The sequence below is a fragment of the Salmo trutta genome, chromosome 10 (assembly GCF_901001165.1).
Source record: "Salmo trutta chromosome 10, fSalTru1.1, whole genome shotgun sequence".
Taxonomy (NCBI): Eukaryota; Metazoa; Chordata; class Actinopteri; order Salmoniformes; family Salmonidae; genus Salmo; species Salmo trutta.
The window spans coordinates 44,204,879-44,222,019 of NC_042966.1; the positions used below are offsets into that span (position 1 = coordinate 44,204,879).

General features: G+C 48.3%; 1 protein-coding gene across 2 annotated transcripts in view; it reads right to left on the reverse strand.

Annotated features, from left to right (window-relative positions):
• Nucleotides 1-17,141, reverse strand: part of LOC115201753 (CSC1-like protein 2) — a 113,117-nt gene that overhangs the window by 47,355 nt on the left and 48,621 nt on the right. For both annotated transcript variants that reach the window (XM_029765637.1, XM_029765635.1), the window contains 2 exons: nt 16,776-16,884; nt 9,778-9,848 (listed from right to left, as the gene is read on the reverse strand). In XM_029765637.1, the coding sequence (XP_029621497.1) occupies nt 9,778-9,848; nt 16,776-16,884 (180 nt within the window). The remainder of the gene's footprint in view (nt 1-9,777; nt 9,849-16,775; nt 16,885-17,141) is intronic.

Sequence of the window (17,141 nt, forward strand, 5' to 3'; positions counted from 1 at the left end):
GGGTGAATATGTAAAACAAAAAAAAGTACAGGTGTTGTTTCTGCAGGAGACACATAGTGATGTATTGAATGAAGTCGATTGGGGGCTCTGGTGGAAAGGGGCAAGTGTGTTGAGCCATGGGACAAATCTTAGTGCAGGAGTGGCAGTCCTTTTTGCACCGGGTCTGTCTGTAAAAATTTGCTCCTCAAAGGAGGTGTGTAGGGGTAGGCTCCTTGTTGTTAAAGCAGAAATTAACAATATGGGGTTTGTCTTTATAAATGTGTATGCGCCTAACACAGGGAGAGAAAGAGGGGTTCTATTTGGGAGTCTTAGACAGGAACTCTCACAGGTAGCGCCTGAGGAGACACTGGTGGTTGGAGGGGACTGGAACTGCACAATAGATTTTACAAAAGACAGAAATGGGGAAGAGCCTCATTCAGTGTCAGTTGGAGTGTTAAGGGATATTATTAATCAGTTTGACCTAGTGGATGTTTGGAGAACTAAACATCCGAACACAAGACAGTATACATGGGTGAAGGTTTTTGGGGCTAGGGTGAGTGCAGCCCGACTTGATAGGTTTTATATGTCCAGGAATCGGAGCAATAGGCTGTTGGGCGCTACCATTCTCCCGGTGGGGTTTTCGGATCAGAACATAACCATGGCTCAGCTGTCTATTTCACCAGGGCCCCGGCAGGCATCCTATTGGAAATTCAATGTAAAGCTCTTACAAGATGCCACTTTTTGCGCAGGTTTCCAGACCTTCTGGGAAAGGTGGAGGCAGCGAATAGAGGATTATGAGTCTCTGAGCCAATGGTGGGATGTGGGGAAAGTCCAAATTCGGCTTTTCTGTCAACAATACACAGCTCTCTCATCCTCAGAGGCTAGGAGAGTTTTGGGGGAACTAGAGCGGTGTATTAGTGAGATGGAGGTAGAGATGGTGGGGCAAGGAAATGTAGGCCTCCAGGCTAATTTAGCTGAATTACGCAGGGACCTGGGCAGTTTTTTCCAGGTTAAAGCAAAGGGAGCACTTGTAAGAGCTAGATTCTCCATGCTCAAGGAGATGGATGCTCCCAGCTCCTTCTTCTTTGGTTTGGAAAGACAGAGCAGTGAAGCCAAGGGTATGCATTGTCTACGGCTGTCTGATGGGCGGGTGACCTCTGTGGTGGGTGAGATGCGGGAGCGGACTGTGGAGTTTTATACTGAATTGTATAGGGCAGAAGAGTGTGATCCTGTGTGTGCTCAGGTCTTGTTCACAGGACTCCCTAAACTCTCTCTGGCACAGAGGGATGATTTGGACGTTCCTCTGTTGTCCCATGAACTGGCAGAGGCCGTCACCCAGATGTCCACCGGTCGTGCACCGGGGGTTGATGGACTCCCAGTGGAGTTTTATAAAAAATTCTGGGGAATAGTTGGACGGGACTTCTTTTGCGTGTTGCGTGAATGCGTCGGGGTAGGGGAGTTGCCGATGAGCTGCCGTCGGGCGGCTCTGACTCTCCTGCCAAAAAAAGGGGACTTGTGTGAACTTAAGAACTGGAGGCCTGTGGCATTGCTCTGTGCGGACTACAAGATATTTGCCAAGGTCCTCTCTAACAGACTGAAGTCCCACTTGGACTCAATAGTACATAAGGACCAAACATATTGTGTACCGGGACGCTCAATCACGGACAACTTGTTCTTAATTAGGGACATGTTGGACTTGTCGAGAGGGTCTAATGTGAACTTCGGACTGGTCTCTTTAGATCAAGAGAAGGCTTTTGATAGAGTGGACCATGAGTATCTGTTTAATGTGATGTCTGTGTTTGGGTTTGGGAGGAGTTTTTTGACCTGTGTGAAGCTGTTGTATGCTGGGGCGTCATGCATGGTCAAGGTGGGAGGGGGGCTCAGTAGGCCAGTCTGGGTGAGACGGGGCATTAGACAAGGATGCCCTCTATCTGGGCAGTTATACACACTAGCCATTGAGCCTTTTTTAGGACTGCTACGCAGGAGACTGCAGGGAGTGTGCTGGACAGGCATGGATGTGTTGACAGGAATAGCAGTGTCAGCATATGCAGATGATGTTTCTGTGATGGTCAGGGATGGCCAAGATATGCAGGCACTGGAGACCAGTCTGAAGGTGTACGAGGGAGCTTCTTCAGCTAAGGTAAACTGGGGCAAGAGCAAAGCTCTGTTATGCGGGGCATGGGGGGATAGGGCTCCTCCTCTGCTTCCAGGGGGTTTGCAGTGGGGTTGTGAAGGGCTTAAAGTGTTGGGGGTGTACCTGGGCTCGGAGAGGTGGGTCAGGAAGAACTGGGAGGGGCTGTCACAGGCAGTGGTGTCAAGACTGGCCAGGTGGAGGTGGCTCCTGTCCCAAGTGTCATATAGAGGGAGGGTGCTGATAATTAACAACCTGGTGGCATCTTCCCTGTGGCATAAACTGGCTGTCCTCAACCCCCCCGCCGGTCTGCTTGCAGACCTGCAACGCAAGCTGGTGGACTTCTTCTGGTCGGGCCATCACTGGCTGAGGGCAGCAGTGTTGTATATGACCGTCCATGAAGGAGGACAGGGCCTGGTGGAACTGGAGAGCAGGATGGCTGCGTTCCGGCTAAAGGCGGTGCAGAGACTGCTGTACCATACTGACGTTGGCTGGAGGGAACCAGCATGCGCGCTGCTGAGGAGAGCTGGCGGATTAGGTTTGGATCGGCAGCTGTTCCTCATGAAGCTGGAGAGGCTGAGTACAGCAGGTCTCTCAGACTTTTACTCTGGGGTGCTGAGGGCCTGGCAGCTGCTAAGGCCCACACGAGAAGGGGGTGTGGAGCCTGGGCTGTGGGAGGAGCCTATCTTCCACAACCCAGCCATCCCTTTGAGATCGGTCCAGTCGGCCACCCTGCAGAGACAACTGATGGCAGGGGGTGTAAAAAGGCTGGGTGACTTGAGACTGCTGGGAGAGGAGGGGTGGAAAAGCCCGGAAGTCTTGGCACAGCAAACAGGGATAATGTCTCTTAGGCTGCTGGAGAGATTCCTGGAGGAGGTCCAGGAGGCACTGTCTGAGCCGGTAAGAGGGATGTTTGAGCAGCCAAAGGGAGAGGGGCCACCAAGCTTTCCGCCACTGCAGGTGACGGCAGAGACTGGAGACTGGCAAGGGGGTCTGGAGGACTTGTTAGATTTTAACACTCCGAGCCTGGGCGAGTTTGAAGGGGTGGGAGGTAAAGCCCTCTACAACCTATGCGTTAAGGTTAGGAACATTCGGAACCTAACAGGAGTAAAGGCACATCAGTGGCAGGGGGTATGTGGGGAGGAGAGTATGGTGGGTTTTAGATGGAGGGGGCTCTACAAATCCCCAGCACCAAAGAGGTCAGGGGACCTCCAGTGGAGGGTTCTACATGGAGCCCTGGCCACTAACAGCTGGCTGGCACGGGTTGAACCGGGAGTTGGGCAGGAGTGTCCTTTCTGTAAAATGAAAGAAACAGTGCACCATGTGTTTTCTGTGTGCACCAGGTTGATGCCATTAATGTCTCTGTTGGAATGTCTGTGTGAGAGGTTGGGGGTGGTCTTTACTGTTGGGGTGTTCATAATGGGATACAGGTATTCAAATAAGGAGAAGGCCAAATGTGTTTTGTTGAATTTTCTGTTTGCTCAGGCGAAGTTGTCTATTTGGCTAACAAGGAGGAACAGGGTCAAAGGTGGGGGGATAACAGACCCTTTACTATTGTTTAATGGGATGGTCTCTGCGCGCCTTAGGGTTGAGTTTGAGTTCTATAAAATGATAAAAAGTGTGGAGATGTTTCAGGAGATATGGTGTGTTGGGGGGGCTGTCTGTATAGCTGGGGAAGATGTTTTGGATATACGGTTATAGGAGTGGGTATTGTTTTGAGTATTGTGATGTTGGTTTGTATCATGTGGTACATGTATGAATCACAGGATGTATTTTTGGTTTTATTTTTAAGGGGGGTTGGGTGGTGAGTTTTAAATGAAATGAGAATGGTTCAATAAAGAAAGACAAAAAGTCAAAAAGTCTCTCGCTCTCACTGGCTGAAGTCTCTCTCTCTCTCTCTCTCTCACTGGCTGAAGTCTCTCTCTCTCTCTCGCTCTCACTGGCTGAAGTCTCTCTCTCTCTCTCACTGGCTGAAGTCTCTCTCTCTCGCTCGCTCTCACTGGCTGAAGTCTCTCTCTCTCTCTCGCTCGCTCTCACTGGCTGAAGTCTCTCTCTCTCTCTCGCTCTCACTGGCTGAAGTCTCTCTCTCTCTCTCGCTCTCACTGGCTGAAGTCTCTCTCTCTCTCGCTCTCACTGGCTGAAGTCTCTCTCTCTCTCTCGCTCTCACTGGCTGAAGTCTCTCTCTCTCTCTCGCTCTCACTGGCTGAAGTCTCTCTCTCTCTCTCGCTCTCTCTGGCTGAAGTCTCTCTCTCTCTCTCGCTCTCTCTGGCTGAAGTCTCTCTCTCTCTCTCGCTCTCTCTGGCTGAAGTCTCTCTCTCTCTCTCGCTCTCTCTGGCTGAAGTCTCTCTCTCTCTCGCTCTCTCTGGCTGAAGTCTCTCTCTCGCTCTCTCTGGCTGAAGTCTCTCTCTCGCTCTCTCTGGCTGAAGTCTCTCTCTCTCTCTCTCTCTGGCTGAAGTCTCTCTCTGGCTGAAGTCTCTCTCTCGCTCTCTCTGGCTGAAGTCTCTCTCTCTCTCTCGCTCTCTCTGGCTGAAGTCTCTCTCTCTCTCTCGCTCTCTCTGGCTGAAGTCTCTCTCTCGCTCTCTCTGGCTGAAGTCTCTCTCTCTCGCTCTCACTGGCTGAAGTCTCCCTCTCTCGCTCTCTCTGGCTGAAGTCTCTCTCGCTCTCTCTGGCTGAAGTCTCTCTCTCTCTCTGGCTGAAGTCTCTCTCTCTCTCTGGCTGAAGTCTCTCTCTCTTGCTCTCTCTGGCTGAAGTCTCTCTCACTCTCGCTGGCTGAAGTCTCTCGCTGGCTGAAGTCTCTCGCTGGCTGAAGTCTCTCGCTGGCTGAAGTCTCTCTCTCGCTCTCACTGGCTGAAGTCTCTCTCTCGCTGGCTGAAGCCTCTCTCTGGCTGGCTGAAGCATCTCTCTGGCTGGCTGAAGCCTCTCTCTGGCTGAAGTCTCTATCGCTTTCTCTCTTCTCTCTGGCTAAAGTCTCTCTCTCTCACTGGCTGAAGTCTCTCTCTCGCTGGCTGAAGTCTCTCTCTCGCTGGCTGAAGTCTCTCGCTGGCTGAAGTCTCTCGCTGGCTGAAGTCTCTCGCTGGCTGAAGTCTCTCGCTCTCACTGGCTGAAGTCACTCTCTCGCTCTCACTGGCTGAAGTCACTCTCTCGCTCTCACTGGCTGAAGTCACTCTCTCGCTCTCACTGGCTGAAGTCACTCTCTCGCTCTCACTGGCTGAAGTCACTCTCTCGCTCTCACTGGCTGAAGTCACTCTCTCGCTCTCACTGGCTGAAGTCACTCTCTCGCTCTCACTGGCTGAAGTCTCTCTCTCGCTCTCACTGGCTGAAGTCTCTCTCTCTCGCTCTCACTGGCTGAAGTCTCTCTCTCTCGCTCTCACTGGCTGAAGTCTCTCTCTCTCGCTCTCTCTGGCTGAAGTCTCTCTCACTCTCGCTGGCTGAAGTCTCTCTCACTCTCGCTGGCTGAAGTCTCTCGCTGGCTGAAGTCTCTCGCTGGCTGAAGTCTCTCGCTGGCTGAAGTCTCTCGCTCTCACTGGCTGAAGTCTCTCGCTCTCACTGGCTGAAGTCTCTCTCTCGCTCTCACTGGCTGAAGTCTCTCTCTCGCTCTCACTGGCTGAAGTCTCTCTCTCTCGCTCTCACTGGCTGAAGTCTCTCTCTCACTGGCTGAAGCCTCTCTCTCACTGGCTGAAGCCTCTCTCTGGCTGAAGTCTCTCTCTCGCTGGCTGAAGTCTCTCTCACTCTCGCTGGCTGAAGTCTCTCGCTGGCTGAAGTCTCTCGCTGGCTGAAGTCTCTCGCACTCACTGGCTGAAGTCTCTCGCTCTCACTGGCTGAAGTCTCTCTCTCGCTCTCACTGGCTGAAGTCTCTCTCTCGCTCTCACTGGCTGAAGTCTCTCTCGCTCTCACTGGCTGAAGTCTCTCTCTCTCGCTCTCACTGGCTGAAGTCTCTCTCTCACTGGCTGAAGCCTCTCTCTCACTGGCTGAAGCCTCTCTCTGGCTGAAGTCTCTATCGCTTTCTCTCTTCTCTCTGGCTAAAGTCTCTCTCTCTCACTGGCTGAAGTCTCTCTCTGACATTTCTCTGTCTCACAAGTGTGGGTCTTCACTCCTTTCCATCTGAAGAGACAGACGAGGCTACAGGAGAGAGAGGTATTTCTGGAACACAGGAAGAGCAGGTCGTCTGCCTGTGGTGAACAACATTTAGATTTAGTGTAATACTAGTTGGCCTGGCTAGCAGGAAGTGATCTAGCCATGACCCGGTTCCTCCGTGTGTGTGTGTGTGTGTGTCCCAGCCCCTCCTACAGCCTAACACACGACTCACATGATTCTTCGAGCATTAGTGATGTGGAGATTGCGTGGCTGTTTGCTCAATTTTGTAACGCGTGTGACTGAAATAGCCGAATCCATTAATTTGAAAATTAATCCATGCTTTTGTTACTTCTAGGCTCGACTACTGCAATGCTCTACTTTCCGGCTACCCGGATAAAGCACTAAACAAACTTCAGTTAGTGCTAAATACGGCTGCTAGAATCCTGACTAGAACCAAAAAATTTGATCATATTACTCCAGTGCTAGCTTCCCTACACTGGCTTCCTGTTAAGGCAAGGGCTGATTTCAAGGTTTTACTGCTAACCTACAAAGCATTACATGGGCTTGCTCCTACCTATCTTTCCGATTTGGTCCTGCCGTACATACCTACACGTACGCTACGGTCACAAGACGCAGGCCTCCTAATTGTCCCTAGAATTTCTAAGCAAACGGCTGGAGGTAGGGCTTTCTCCTATAGAGCTCCATTTTTATGGAATGGTCTGCCTACCCATGTGAGAGACGCAGACTCAGTCTCAACCTTTAAGTCTTTACTGAAGACTTATCTCTTCAGTAGGTCCTATGATTAAGTATAGTCTGGCCCAGGAGTGTGAAGGTGAACGGAAAGGCTGGAGCAACGAACCGCCCTTGCTGTCTCTGCCTTGTCGGTTCCCCTCTTCCCACTGGGATTCTCTGCCTCTAACCCTTTTACAGGGGCTGAGTCACTGACTTACTGGTGTTCTTCCATGCCGTCCATGGGAGGGGTGCGTCACTTGAGTAGGTTGAGCCACTGACGTGGTCTTCCTGTCTGGGTTGGCGCCCCCCCCTTGGGTTGTGCCGTGGCGGACATCTTTGTGGGCTATACTCGGCCTTGTCTTCGGACGGTAAGTTGGTGGTTGTAGATATCCCTCTAGTGGTGTGGGGGCTGTGCTTTGGCAAAGTGGGTGGGGTTATATCCTGCCTGTTTGGCCCTGTCCGGGGGTATCATCGGATGGGGCCACAGTGTCTTCTGATCCCTCCTGTCTCAGCCTCCAGTATTTATGCTGCAGTAGTTTATGTGTCGGGGGGCTAGGGTCAGTCTGTTACATCTGGAGTATTCTCTTGTCTTATCCAGTGTCCTGTGTGAATGTAAATATGCTCTCTCTAATTCTCTCTTTCTCTCTTTCTTTCTTTCTTTCTTTCTCTCGGAGGACCTGAGCCCTAGGACTACCTGGCATGATGACTCCTTGCTGTCCCCAGTCCACCTGGCCATGCTGCTGCTCCAGTTTCAACTGTTCTGCCTGCGGCTACGGAACCCTGACCTGTTCACCGGACGTGCTTGTTGCACCCTCGACAATTACTATGATTATTATTATTTGACCATGCTGGTCATTTACGAACATTTTAACATCTTGACCATGTTCTGTTATAATATTCACCCGGCACAGCCAGAAGAGGACTGGCCACCCCTCATAGCCTGGTTCCTCTCTAGGTTTCTTCCTAGGTTTTTGGCCTTTCTCAGGAGTTTTTCCTAGGGAGTTTTTCCCAGCCACCGTGCTTCTTTCACATGCATTGCTTGCTGTTTGGGGTTTTAGGCTGGGTTTCTGTACAGCACTTTGAGATTTCAGCTGATGTACGAAGGGCTATATAAATAAATTTGATTTGATGATTTGATTTGATTCTTGTTAGGAGCAAAATCACACAGATAGGCCTGCTATTGTCTGTATAGGGCCAGGACTTATGGACCCCCCCACCCACACACACACACACACACACCAGGGGTAGGGTCAGGACAAGTAAAGCCTTACCCAACTGACTAGGGAATCGGTTTCAATATCATGTAACACTGTTGAGACAGGCTACTTGCAGAGAGACTACATTAATGTAACCCTGTTGACAGGCTACTTCCAGAGAGACTACATTAATGTTGAGACAGGCTACTTCCAGAGAGACTACATTAATGTAACCCTGGTTAAACAGGCTACTTCCAGAGAGACTACATTAATGTAACCCTGTTGAGACGGGCTACTTCCAGAGAGACTACATTAATGTAACCCTGTTGAGACAGGCTACTTCCAGAGAGACTACATTAATGTAACACTGTTTACAGACTACTTCCAGAGAGACTACATTCATGCAAATAGAGGGTTAGTATAGTTTTTCAACAAGGGATAAATTCTGAGAGAAACCATTCTGAGACTTGTGACGTGAAATCAGTGTTGCCAGATACAGGAAACAGACAGCACTTACTCAGTGTTGCCAGATACAGGAAACAGACAGCACTTACTCAAAGTGTTGCTTGATACAGGAAACAGACAGCACTTACTCAAAGTGTTGCTTGATACAGGAAACAGACAGCACTCACTCAGTGTTGCAAGATACAGGAAACAGCCAGCACTTACTCAGTGTTGCCAGATATAGGGAACAGACAGCACTTACTCAGTGTTGCTAGATACAGGAAACAGACAGCACTTACTCAAAGTGTTGCTAGATACAGGAAACAGACAGCACTCACTCAAAGTGTTGCTTGATACAGGAAACAGACAGCACTTACTCAGTGTTGCTAGATATAGGAAACAGACAGCACTTATTCAGTGTTGCCAGATACAGGAAACAGACTGCACTTACTCAAAGTGTTGCCAGATACAGGAAACAGACAGCACTCACTCAAAGTGTTGCTTGATACAGGAAACAGACAGCACTTACTCAAAGTGTTGCCAGATACAGGAAACAGACATCACTTACTCAAAGTGTTGCTAGATACAGGAAACAGACAGCACTTACTCAAAGTGTTGCTTGATACAGGAAACAGACAGCACTCACTCAAAGTGTTGCTTGATACAGGAAACAGACAGCACTTACTCAAAGTGTTGCTTGATACAGGAAACAGACAGCACTTACTCAAAGTGTTGCTTGATACAGGAAACAGACAGCACTTACTCAGTGTTGCCAGACACAGGAAACAGACAGCACTTACTCAGTGTTGCCAGATACAGGACACAGACAGCACTTATTCAGTGTTGCCAGATACAGGAAACAGACAGCACTCACTCAAAGTGTTGCTTGATACAGGAAACAGACAGCACTTACTCAGTGTTGCTAGATACAGGAAACAGACAGCACTTATTCAGTGTTGCCAGATACAGGAAACAGACAGCACTTACTCAAAGTGTTGCCAGATACAGGAAACAGACAGCACTCACTCAAAGTGTTGCTTGATACAGGAAACAGACAGCACTTACTCAAAGTGTTGCCAGATACAGGAAACAGACATCACTTACTCAAAGTGTTGCTTGATACAGGAAACAGACAGCACTTACTCAAAGTGTTGCTTGATACAGGAAACAGACAGCACTTACTCAAAGTGTTGCCAGATACAGGAAACAGACAGCACTTACTCAAAGTGTTGCTTGATGTGCTTCTCCTCTGCATACCTGGAGATCCCATTGACAAATAAAGTGCGTTTCACCTAGAAAAAGAGAATGAAGATACGGTGGATATTACATACCACCCACCAGATAGTATACAGCCTCCAGTTAGTGGAGGGATATTACATACCACCCACCAGATAGTATACAGCCTCCAGTTAGTGGAGGGATATTACATACCACCCACCAGATAGTATACAGCCTCCAGTTAGTGGAGGGATATTACATACCACCCACCAGATAGTATACAGCCTCCAGTTAGTGGAGGGATATTACATACCACCCACCAGATAGTATACAGCCTCCAGTTAGTGGAGGGATATTACATACCACCCACCAGATAGTATACAGCCTCCAGTTAGTGGAGGGATATTACATACCACCCACCAGATAGTATACAGCCTCCAGTTAGTGGAGGGATATTACATACCACCCACCAGATAGTATACAGCCTCCAGTTAGTGGAGGGATATTACATACCACCCACCAGATAGTATACAGCCTCCAGTTAGTGGAGGGATATTACATACCACCCACCAGATAGTATACAGCCTCCAGTTAGTGGAGGGATATTACATACCACCCACCAGATAGTATACAGCCTCCAGTTAGTGGAGGGATATTACATACCACCCACCAGATAGTATACAGCCTCCAGTTAGTGGAGGGATATTACATACCACCCACCAGATAGTATACAGCCTCCAGTTAGTGGAGGGATATTACATACCACCCACCAGATAGTATACAGCCTCCAGTTAGTGGAGGGATATTACATACCACCCACCAGATAGTATACAGCCTCCAGTTAGTGGAGGGATATTACATACCACCCACCAGATAGTATACAGCCTCCAGTTAGTGGAGGGATATTACATACCACCCACCAGATAGTATACAGCCTCCAGTTAGTGGAGGGATATTACATACCACCCACCAGATAGTATACAGCCTCCAGTTAGTGGAGGGATATTACATACCACCCACCAGATAGTATACAGCCTCCAGTTAGTGGAGGGATATTACATACCACCCACCAGATAGTATACAGCCTCCAGTTAGTGGAGGGATATTACATACCACCCACCAGATAGTATACAGCCTCCAGTTAGTGGAGGGATATTACATACCACCCACCAGATAGTATACAGCCTCCAGTTAGTGGAGGGATATTACATACCACCCACCAGATAGTATACAGCCTCCAGTTAGTGGAGGGATATTACATACCACCCACCAGATAGTATACAGCCTCCAGTTAGTGGAGGGATATTACATACCACCCACCAGATAGTATACAGCCTCCAGTTAGTGGAGGGATATTACACACCACCCTCCAGATAGTATATAAGCCTCCAGTTAGTGGAGGGATATTACACACCACCCACCAGATAGTATACAGCCTCCAGTTAGTGGAGGGATATTACATACCACCCACCAGATAGTATACAGCCTCCAGTTAGTGGAGGGATATTACATACCACCCACCAGATAGTATACAGCCTCCAGTTAGTGGAGGGATATTACATACCACCCACCAGATAGTATACAGCCTCCAGTTAGTGGAGGGATATTACATACCACCCACCAGATAGTATACAGCCTCCAGTTAGTGGAGGGATATTACATACCACCCACCAGATAGTATACAGCCTCCAGTTAGTGGAGGGATATTACATACCACCCACCAGATAGTATACAGCCTCCAGTTAGTGGAGGGATATTACATACCACCCACCAGATAGTATACAGCCTCCAGTTAGTGGAGGGATATTACATACCACCCACCAGATAGTATACAGCCTCCAGTTAGTGGAGGGATATTACATACCACCCACCAGATAGTATACAGCCTCCAGTTAGTGGAGGGATATTACATACCACCCACCAGATAGTATACAGCCTCCAGTTAGTGGAGGGATATTACATACCACCCACCAGATAGTATACAGCCTCCAGTTAGTGGAGGGATATTACATACCACCCACCAGATAGTATACAGCCTCCAGTTAGTGGAGGGATATTACATACCACCCACCAGATAGTATACAGCCTCCAGTTAGTGGAGGGATATTACATACCACCCACCAGATAGTATACAGCCTCCAGTTAGTGGAGGGATATTACATACCACCCACCAGATAGTATACAGCCTCCAGTTAGTGGAGGGATATTACATACCACCCACCAGATAGTATACAGCCTCCAGTTAGTGGAGGGATATTACATACCACCCACCAGATAGTATACAGCCTCCAGTTAGTGGAGGGATATTACATACCACCCACCAGATAGTATACAGCCTCCAGTTAGTGGAGGGATATTACATACCACCCACCAGATAGTATACAGCCTCCAGTTAGTGGAGGGATATTACACACCACCCACCAGATAGTATACAGCCTCCAGTTAGTGGAGGGATATTACACACCACCCACCAGATAGTATACAGCCTCCAGTTAGTGGAGGGATATTACACACCACCCACCAGATAGTATACAGCCTCCAGTTAGTGGAGGGATATTACACACCACCCACCAGATAGTATACAGCCTCCAGTTAGTGGAGGGATATTACACACCACCCTCCAGATAGTATATAAGCCTCCAGTTAGTGGAGGGATATTACACACCACCCACCAGATAGTATACAGCCTCCAGTTAGTGGAGGGATATTACATACCACCCACCAGATAGTATACAGCCTCCAGTTAGTGGAGGGATATTACATACCACCCACCAGATAGTATACAGCCTCCAGTTAGTGGAGGGATATTACATACCACCCACCAGATAGTATACAGCCTCCAGTTAGTGGAGGGATATTACATACCACCCACCAGATAGTATACAGCCTCCAGTTAGTGGAGGGATATTACATACCACCCACCAGATAGTATACAGCCTCCAGTTAGTGGAGGGATATTACATACCACCCACCAGATAGTATACAGCCTCCAGTTAGTGGAGGGATATTACATACCACCCACCAGATAGTATACAGCCTCCAGTTAGTGGAGGGATATTACATACCACCCACCAGATAGTATACAGCCTCCAGTTAGTGGAGGGATATTACATACCACCCACCAGATAGTATACAGCCTCCAGTTAGTGGAGGGATATTACATACCACCCACCAGATAGTATACAGCCTCCAGTTAGTGGAGGGATATTACATACCACCCACCAGATAGTATACAGCCTCCAGTTAGTGGAGGGATATTACATACCACCCACCAGATAGTATACAGCCTCCAGTTAGTGGAGGGATATTACATACCACCCACCAGATAGTATACAGCCTCCAGTTAGTGGAGGGATATTACATACCACCCACCAGATAGTATACAGCCTCCAGTTAGTGGAGGGATATTACATACCACCCACCAGATAGTATACAGCCTCCAGTTAGTGGAGGGATATTACATACCACCCACCAGATAGTATACAGCCTCCAGTTAGTGGAGGGATATTACATACCACCCACCAGATAGTATACAGCCTCCAGTTAGTGGAGGGATATTACATACCACCCACCAGATAGTATACAGCCTCCAGTTAGTGGAGGGATATTACATACCACCCACCAGATAGTATACAGCCTCCAGTTAGTGGAGGGATATTACATACCACCCACCAGATAGTATACAGCCTCCAGTTAGTGGAGGGATATTACATACCACCCACCAGATAGTATACAGCCTCCAGTTAGTGGAGGGATATTACATACCACCCACCAGATAGTATACAGCCTCCAGTTAGTGGAGGGATATTACATACCACCCACCAGATAGTATACAGCCTCCAGTTAGTGGAGGGATATTACATACCACCCACCAGATAGTATACAGCCTCCAGTTAGTGGAGGGATATTACATACCACCCACCAGATAGTATACAGCCTCCAGTTAGTGGAGGGATATTACATACCACCCACCAGATAGTATACAGCCTCCAGTTAGTGGAGGGATATTACATACCACCCACCAGATAGTATACAGCCTCCAGTTAGTGGAGGGATATTACATACCACCCACCAGATAGTATACAGCCTCCAGTTAGTGGAGGGATATTACATACCACCCACCAGATAGTATACAGCCTCCAGTTAGTGGAGGGATATTACATACCACCCACCAGATAGTATACAGCCTCCAGTTAGTGGAGGGATATTACATACCACCCACCAGATAGTATACAGCCTCCAGTTAGTGGAGGGATATTACACACCACCCACCAGATAGTATACAGCCTCCAGTTAGTGGAGGGATATTACACACCACCCTCCAGATAGTATATAAGCCTCCAGTTAGTGGAGGGATATTACACACCACCCACCAGATAGTATACAGCCTCCAGTTAGTGGAGGGATATTACATACCACCCACCAGATAGTATACAGCCTCCAGTTAGTGGAGGGATATTACATACCACCCACCAGATAGTATACAGCCTCCAGTTAGTGGAGGGATATTACATACCACCCACCAGATAGTATACAGCCTCCAGTTAGTGGAGGGATATTACATACCACCCACCAGATAGTATACAGCCTCCAGTTAGTGGAGGGATATTACATACCACCCACCAGATAGTATACAGCCTCCAGTTAGTGGAGGGATATTACATACCACCCACCAGATAGTATACAGCCTCCAGTTAGTGGAGGGATATTACATACCACCCACCAGATAGTATACAGCCTCCAGTTAGTGGAGGGATATTACATACCACCCACCAGATAGTATACAGCCTCCAGTTAGTGGAGGGATATTACATACCACCCACCAGATAGTATACAGCCTCCAGTTAGTGGAGGGATATTACATACCACCCACCAGATAGTATACAGCCTCCAGTTAGTGGAGGGATATTACATACCACCCACCAGATAGTATACAGCCTCCAGTTAGTGGAGGGATATTACATACCACCCACCAGATAGTATACAGCCTCCAGTTAGTGGAGGGATATTACATACCACCCACCAGATAGTATACAGCCTCCAGTTAGTGGAGGGATATTACATACCACCCACCAGATAGTATACAGCCTCCAGTTAGTGGAGGGATATTACATACCACCCACCAGATAGTATACAGCCTCCAGTTAGTGGAGGGATATTACATACCACCCACCAGATAGTATACAGCCTCCAGTTAGTGGAGGGATATTACATACCACCCACCAGATAGTATACAGCCTCCAGTTAGTGGAGGGATATTACATACCACCCACCAGATAGTATACAGCCTCCAGTTAGTGGAGGGATATTACATACCACCCACCAGATAGTATACAGCCTCCAGTTAGTGGAGGGATATTACATACCACCCACCAGATAGTATACAGCCTCCAGTTAGTGGAGGGATATTACATACCACCCACCAGATAGTATACAGCCTCCAGTTAGTGGAGGGATATTACATACCACCCACCAGATAGTATACAGCCTCCAGTTAGTGGAGGGATATTACATACCACCCACCAGATAGTATACAGCCTCCAGTTAGTGGAGGGATATTACATACCACCCACCAGATAGTATACAGCCTCCAGTTAGTGGAGGGATATTACATACCACCCACCAGATAGTATACAGCCTCCAGTTAGTGGAGGGATATTACATACCACCCACCAGATAGTATACAGCCTCCAGTTAGTGGAGGGATATTACATACCACCCACCAGATAGTATACAGCCTCCAGTTAGTGGAGGGATATTACATACCACCCACCAGATAGTATACAGCCTCCAGTTAGTGGAGGGATATTACATACCACCCACCAGATAGTATACAGCCTCCAGTTAGTGGAGGGATATTACATACCACCCACCAGATAGTATACAGCCTCCAGTTAGTGGAGGGATATTACATACCACCCACCAGATAGTATACAGCCTCCAGTTAGTGGAGGGATATTACATACCACCCACCAGATAGTATACAGCCTCCAGTTAGTGGAGGGATATTACATACCACCCACCAGATAGTATACAGCCTCCAGTTAGTGGAGGGATATTACATACCACCCACCAGATAGTATACAGCCTCCAGTTAGTGGAGGGATATTACATACCACCCACCAGATAGTATACAGCCTCCAGTTAGTGGAGGGATATTACATACCACCCACCAGATAGTATACAGCCTCCAGTTAGTGGAGGGATATTACATACCACCCACCAGATAGTATACAGCCTCCAGTTAGTGGAGGGATATTACATACCACCCACCAGATAGTATACAGCCTCCAGTTAGTGGAGGGATATTACATACCACCCACCAGATAGTATACAGCCTCCAGTTAGTGGAGGGATATTACATACCACCCACCAGATAGTATACAGCCTCCAGTTAGTGGAGGGATATTACATACCACCCACCAGATAGTATACAGCCTCCAGTTAGTGGAGGGATATTACATACCACCCACCAGATAGTATACAGCCTCCAGTTAGTGGAGGGATATTACATACCACCCACCAGATAGTATACAACCTCCAGTTAGTGGAGGGATATTACATACCACCCACCAGATAGTATACAGCCTCCAGTTAGTGGAGGGATATTACATACCACCCACCAGATAGTATACAGCCTCCAGTTAGTGGAGGGATATTACATACCACCCACCAGATAGTATACAGCCTCCAGTTAGTGGAGGGATATTACATACCACCCACCAGATAGTATACAGCCTCCAGTTAGTGGAGGGATATTACATACCACCCACCAGATAGTATACAGCCTCCAGTTAGTGGAGGGATATTACATACCACCCACCAGATAGTATACAGCCTCCAGTTAGTGGAGGGATATTACATACCACCCACCAGATAGTATACAGCCTCCAGTTAGTGGAGGGATATTACATACCACCCACCAGATAGTATACAGCCTCCAGTTAGTGGAGGGATATTAGGAAATTGGTGGTGTGTGTGTGTGTGTTCATACCACCCACCAGATCGTCCTCTCTGTAGTGCATCTTGGAGGTGTGTCGTCTCATGCTGTACACGGTCAGCAACAGGTAGAGGAACGCAAAGGTGGTGTGGAGCCACAGCAGCATGTTACTGTGAGGAGGGGAGACAGGCAGACACACAGACAGACAGACAGACAGACAGACAGACAGACAGACAGACAGACAGACAGACAGACAGACAGACAGACAGACAGACAGACAGACAGACAGACACAGGCAGACACAGGCAGACACAGGCAGACACAGGCAGACAGAGACAGGCAGACAGAGACAGGCAGACACAGACAGTTAGTCAGACACCAACCATTCCTTCTGGAATTGGAACCTCAATAAAGCACTAATTTAGAA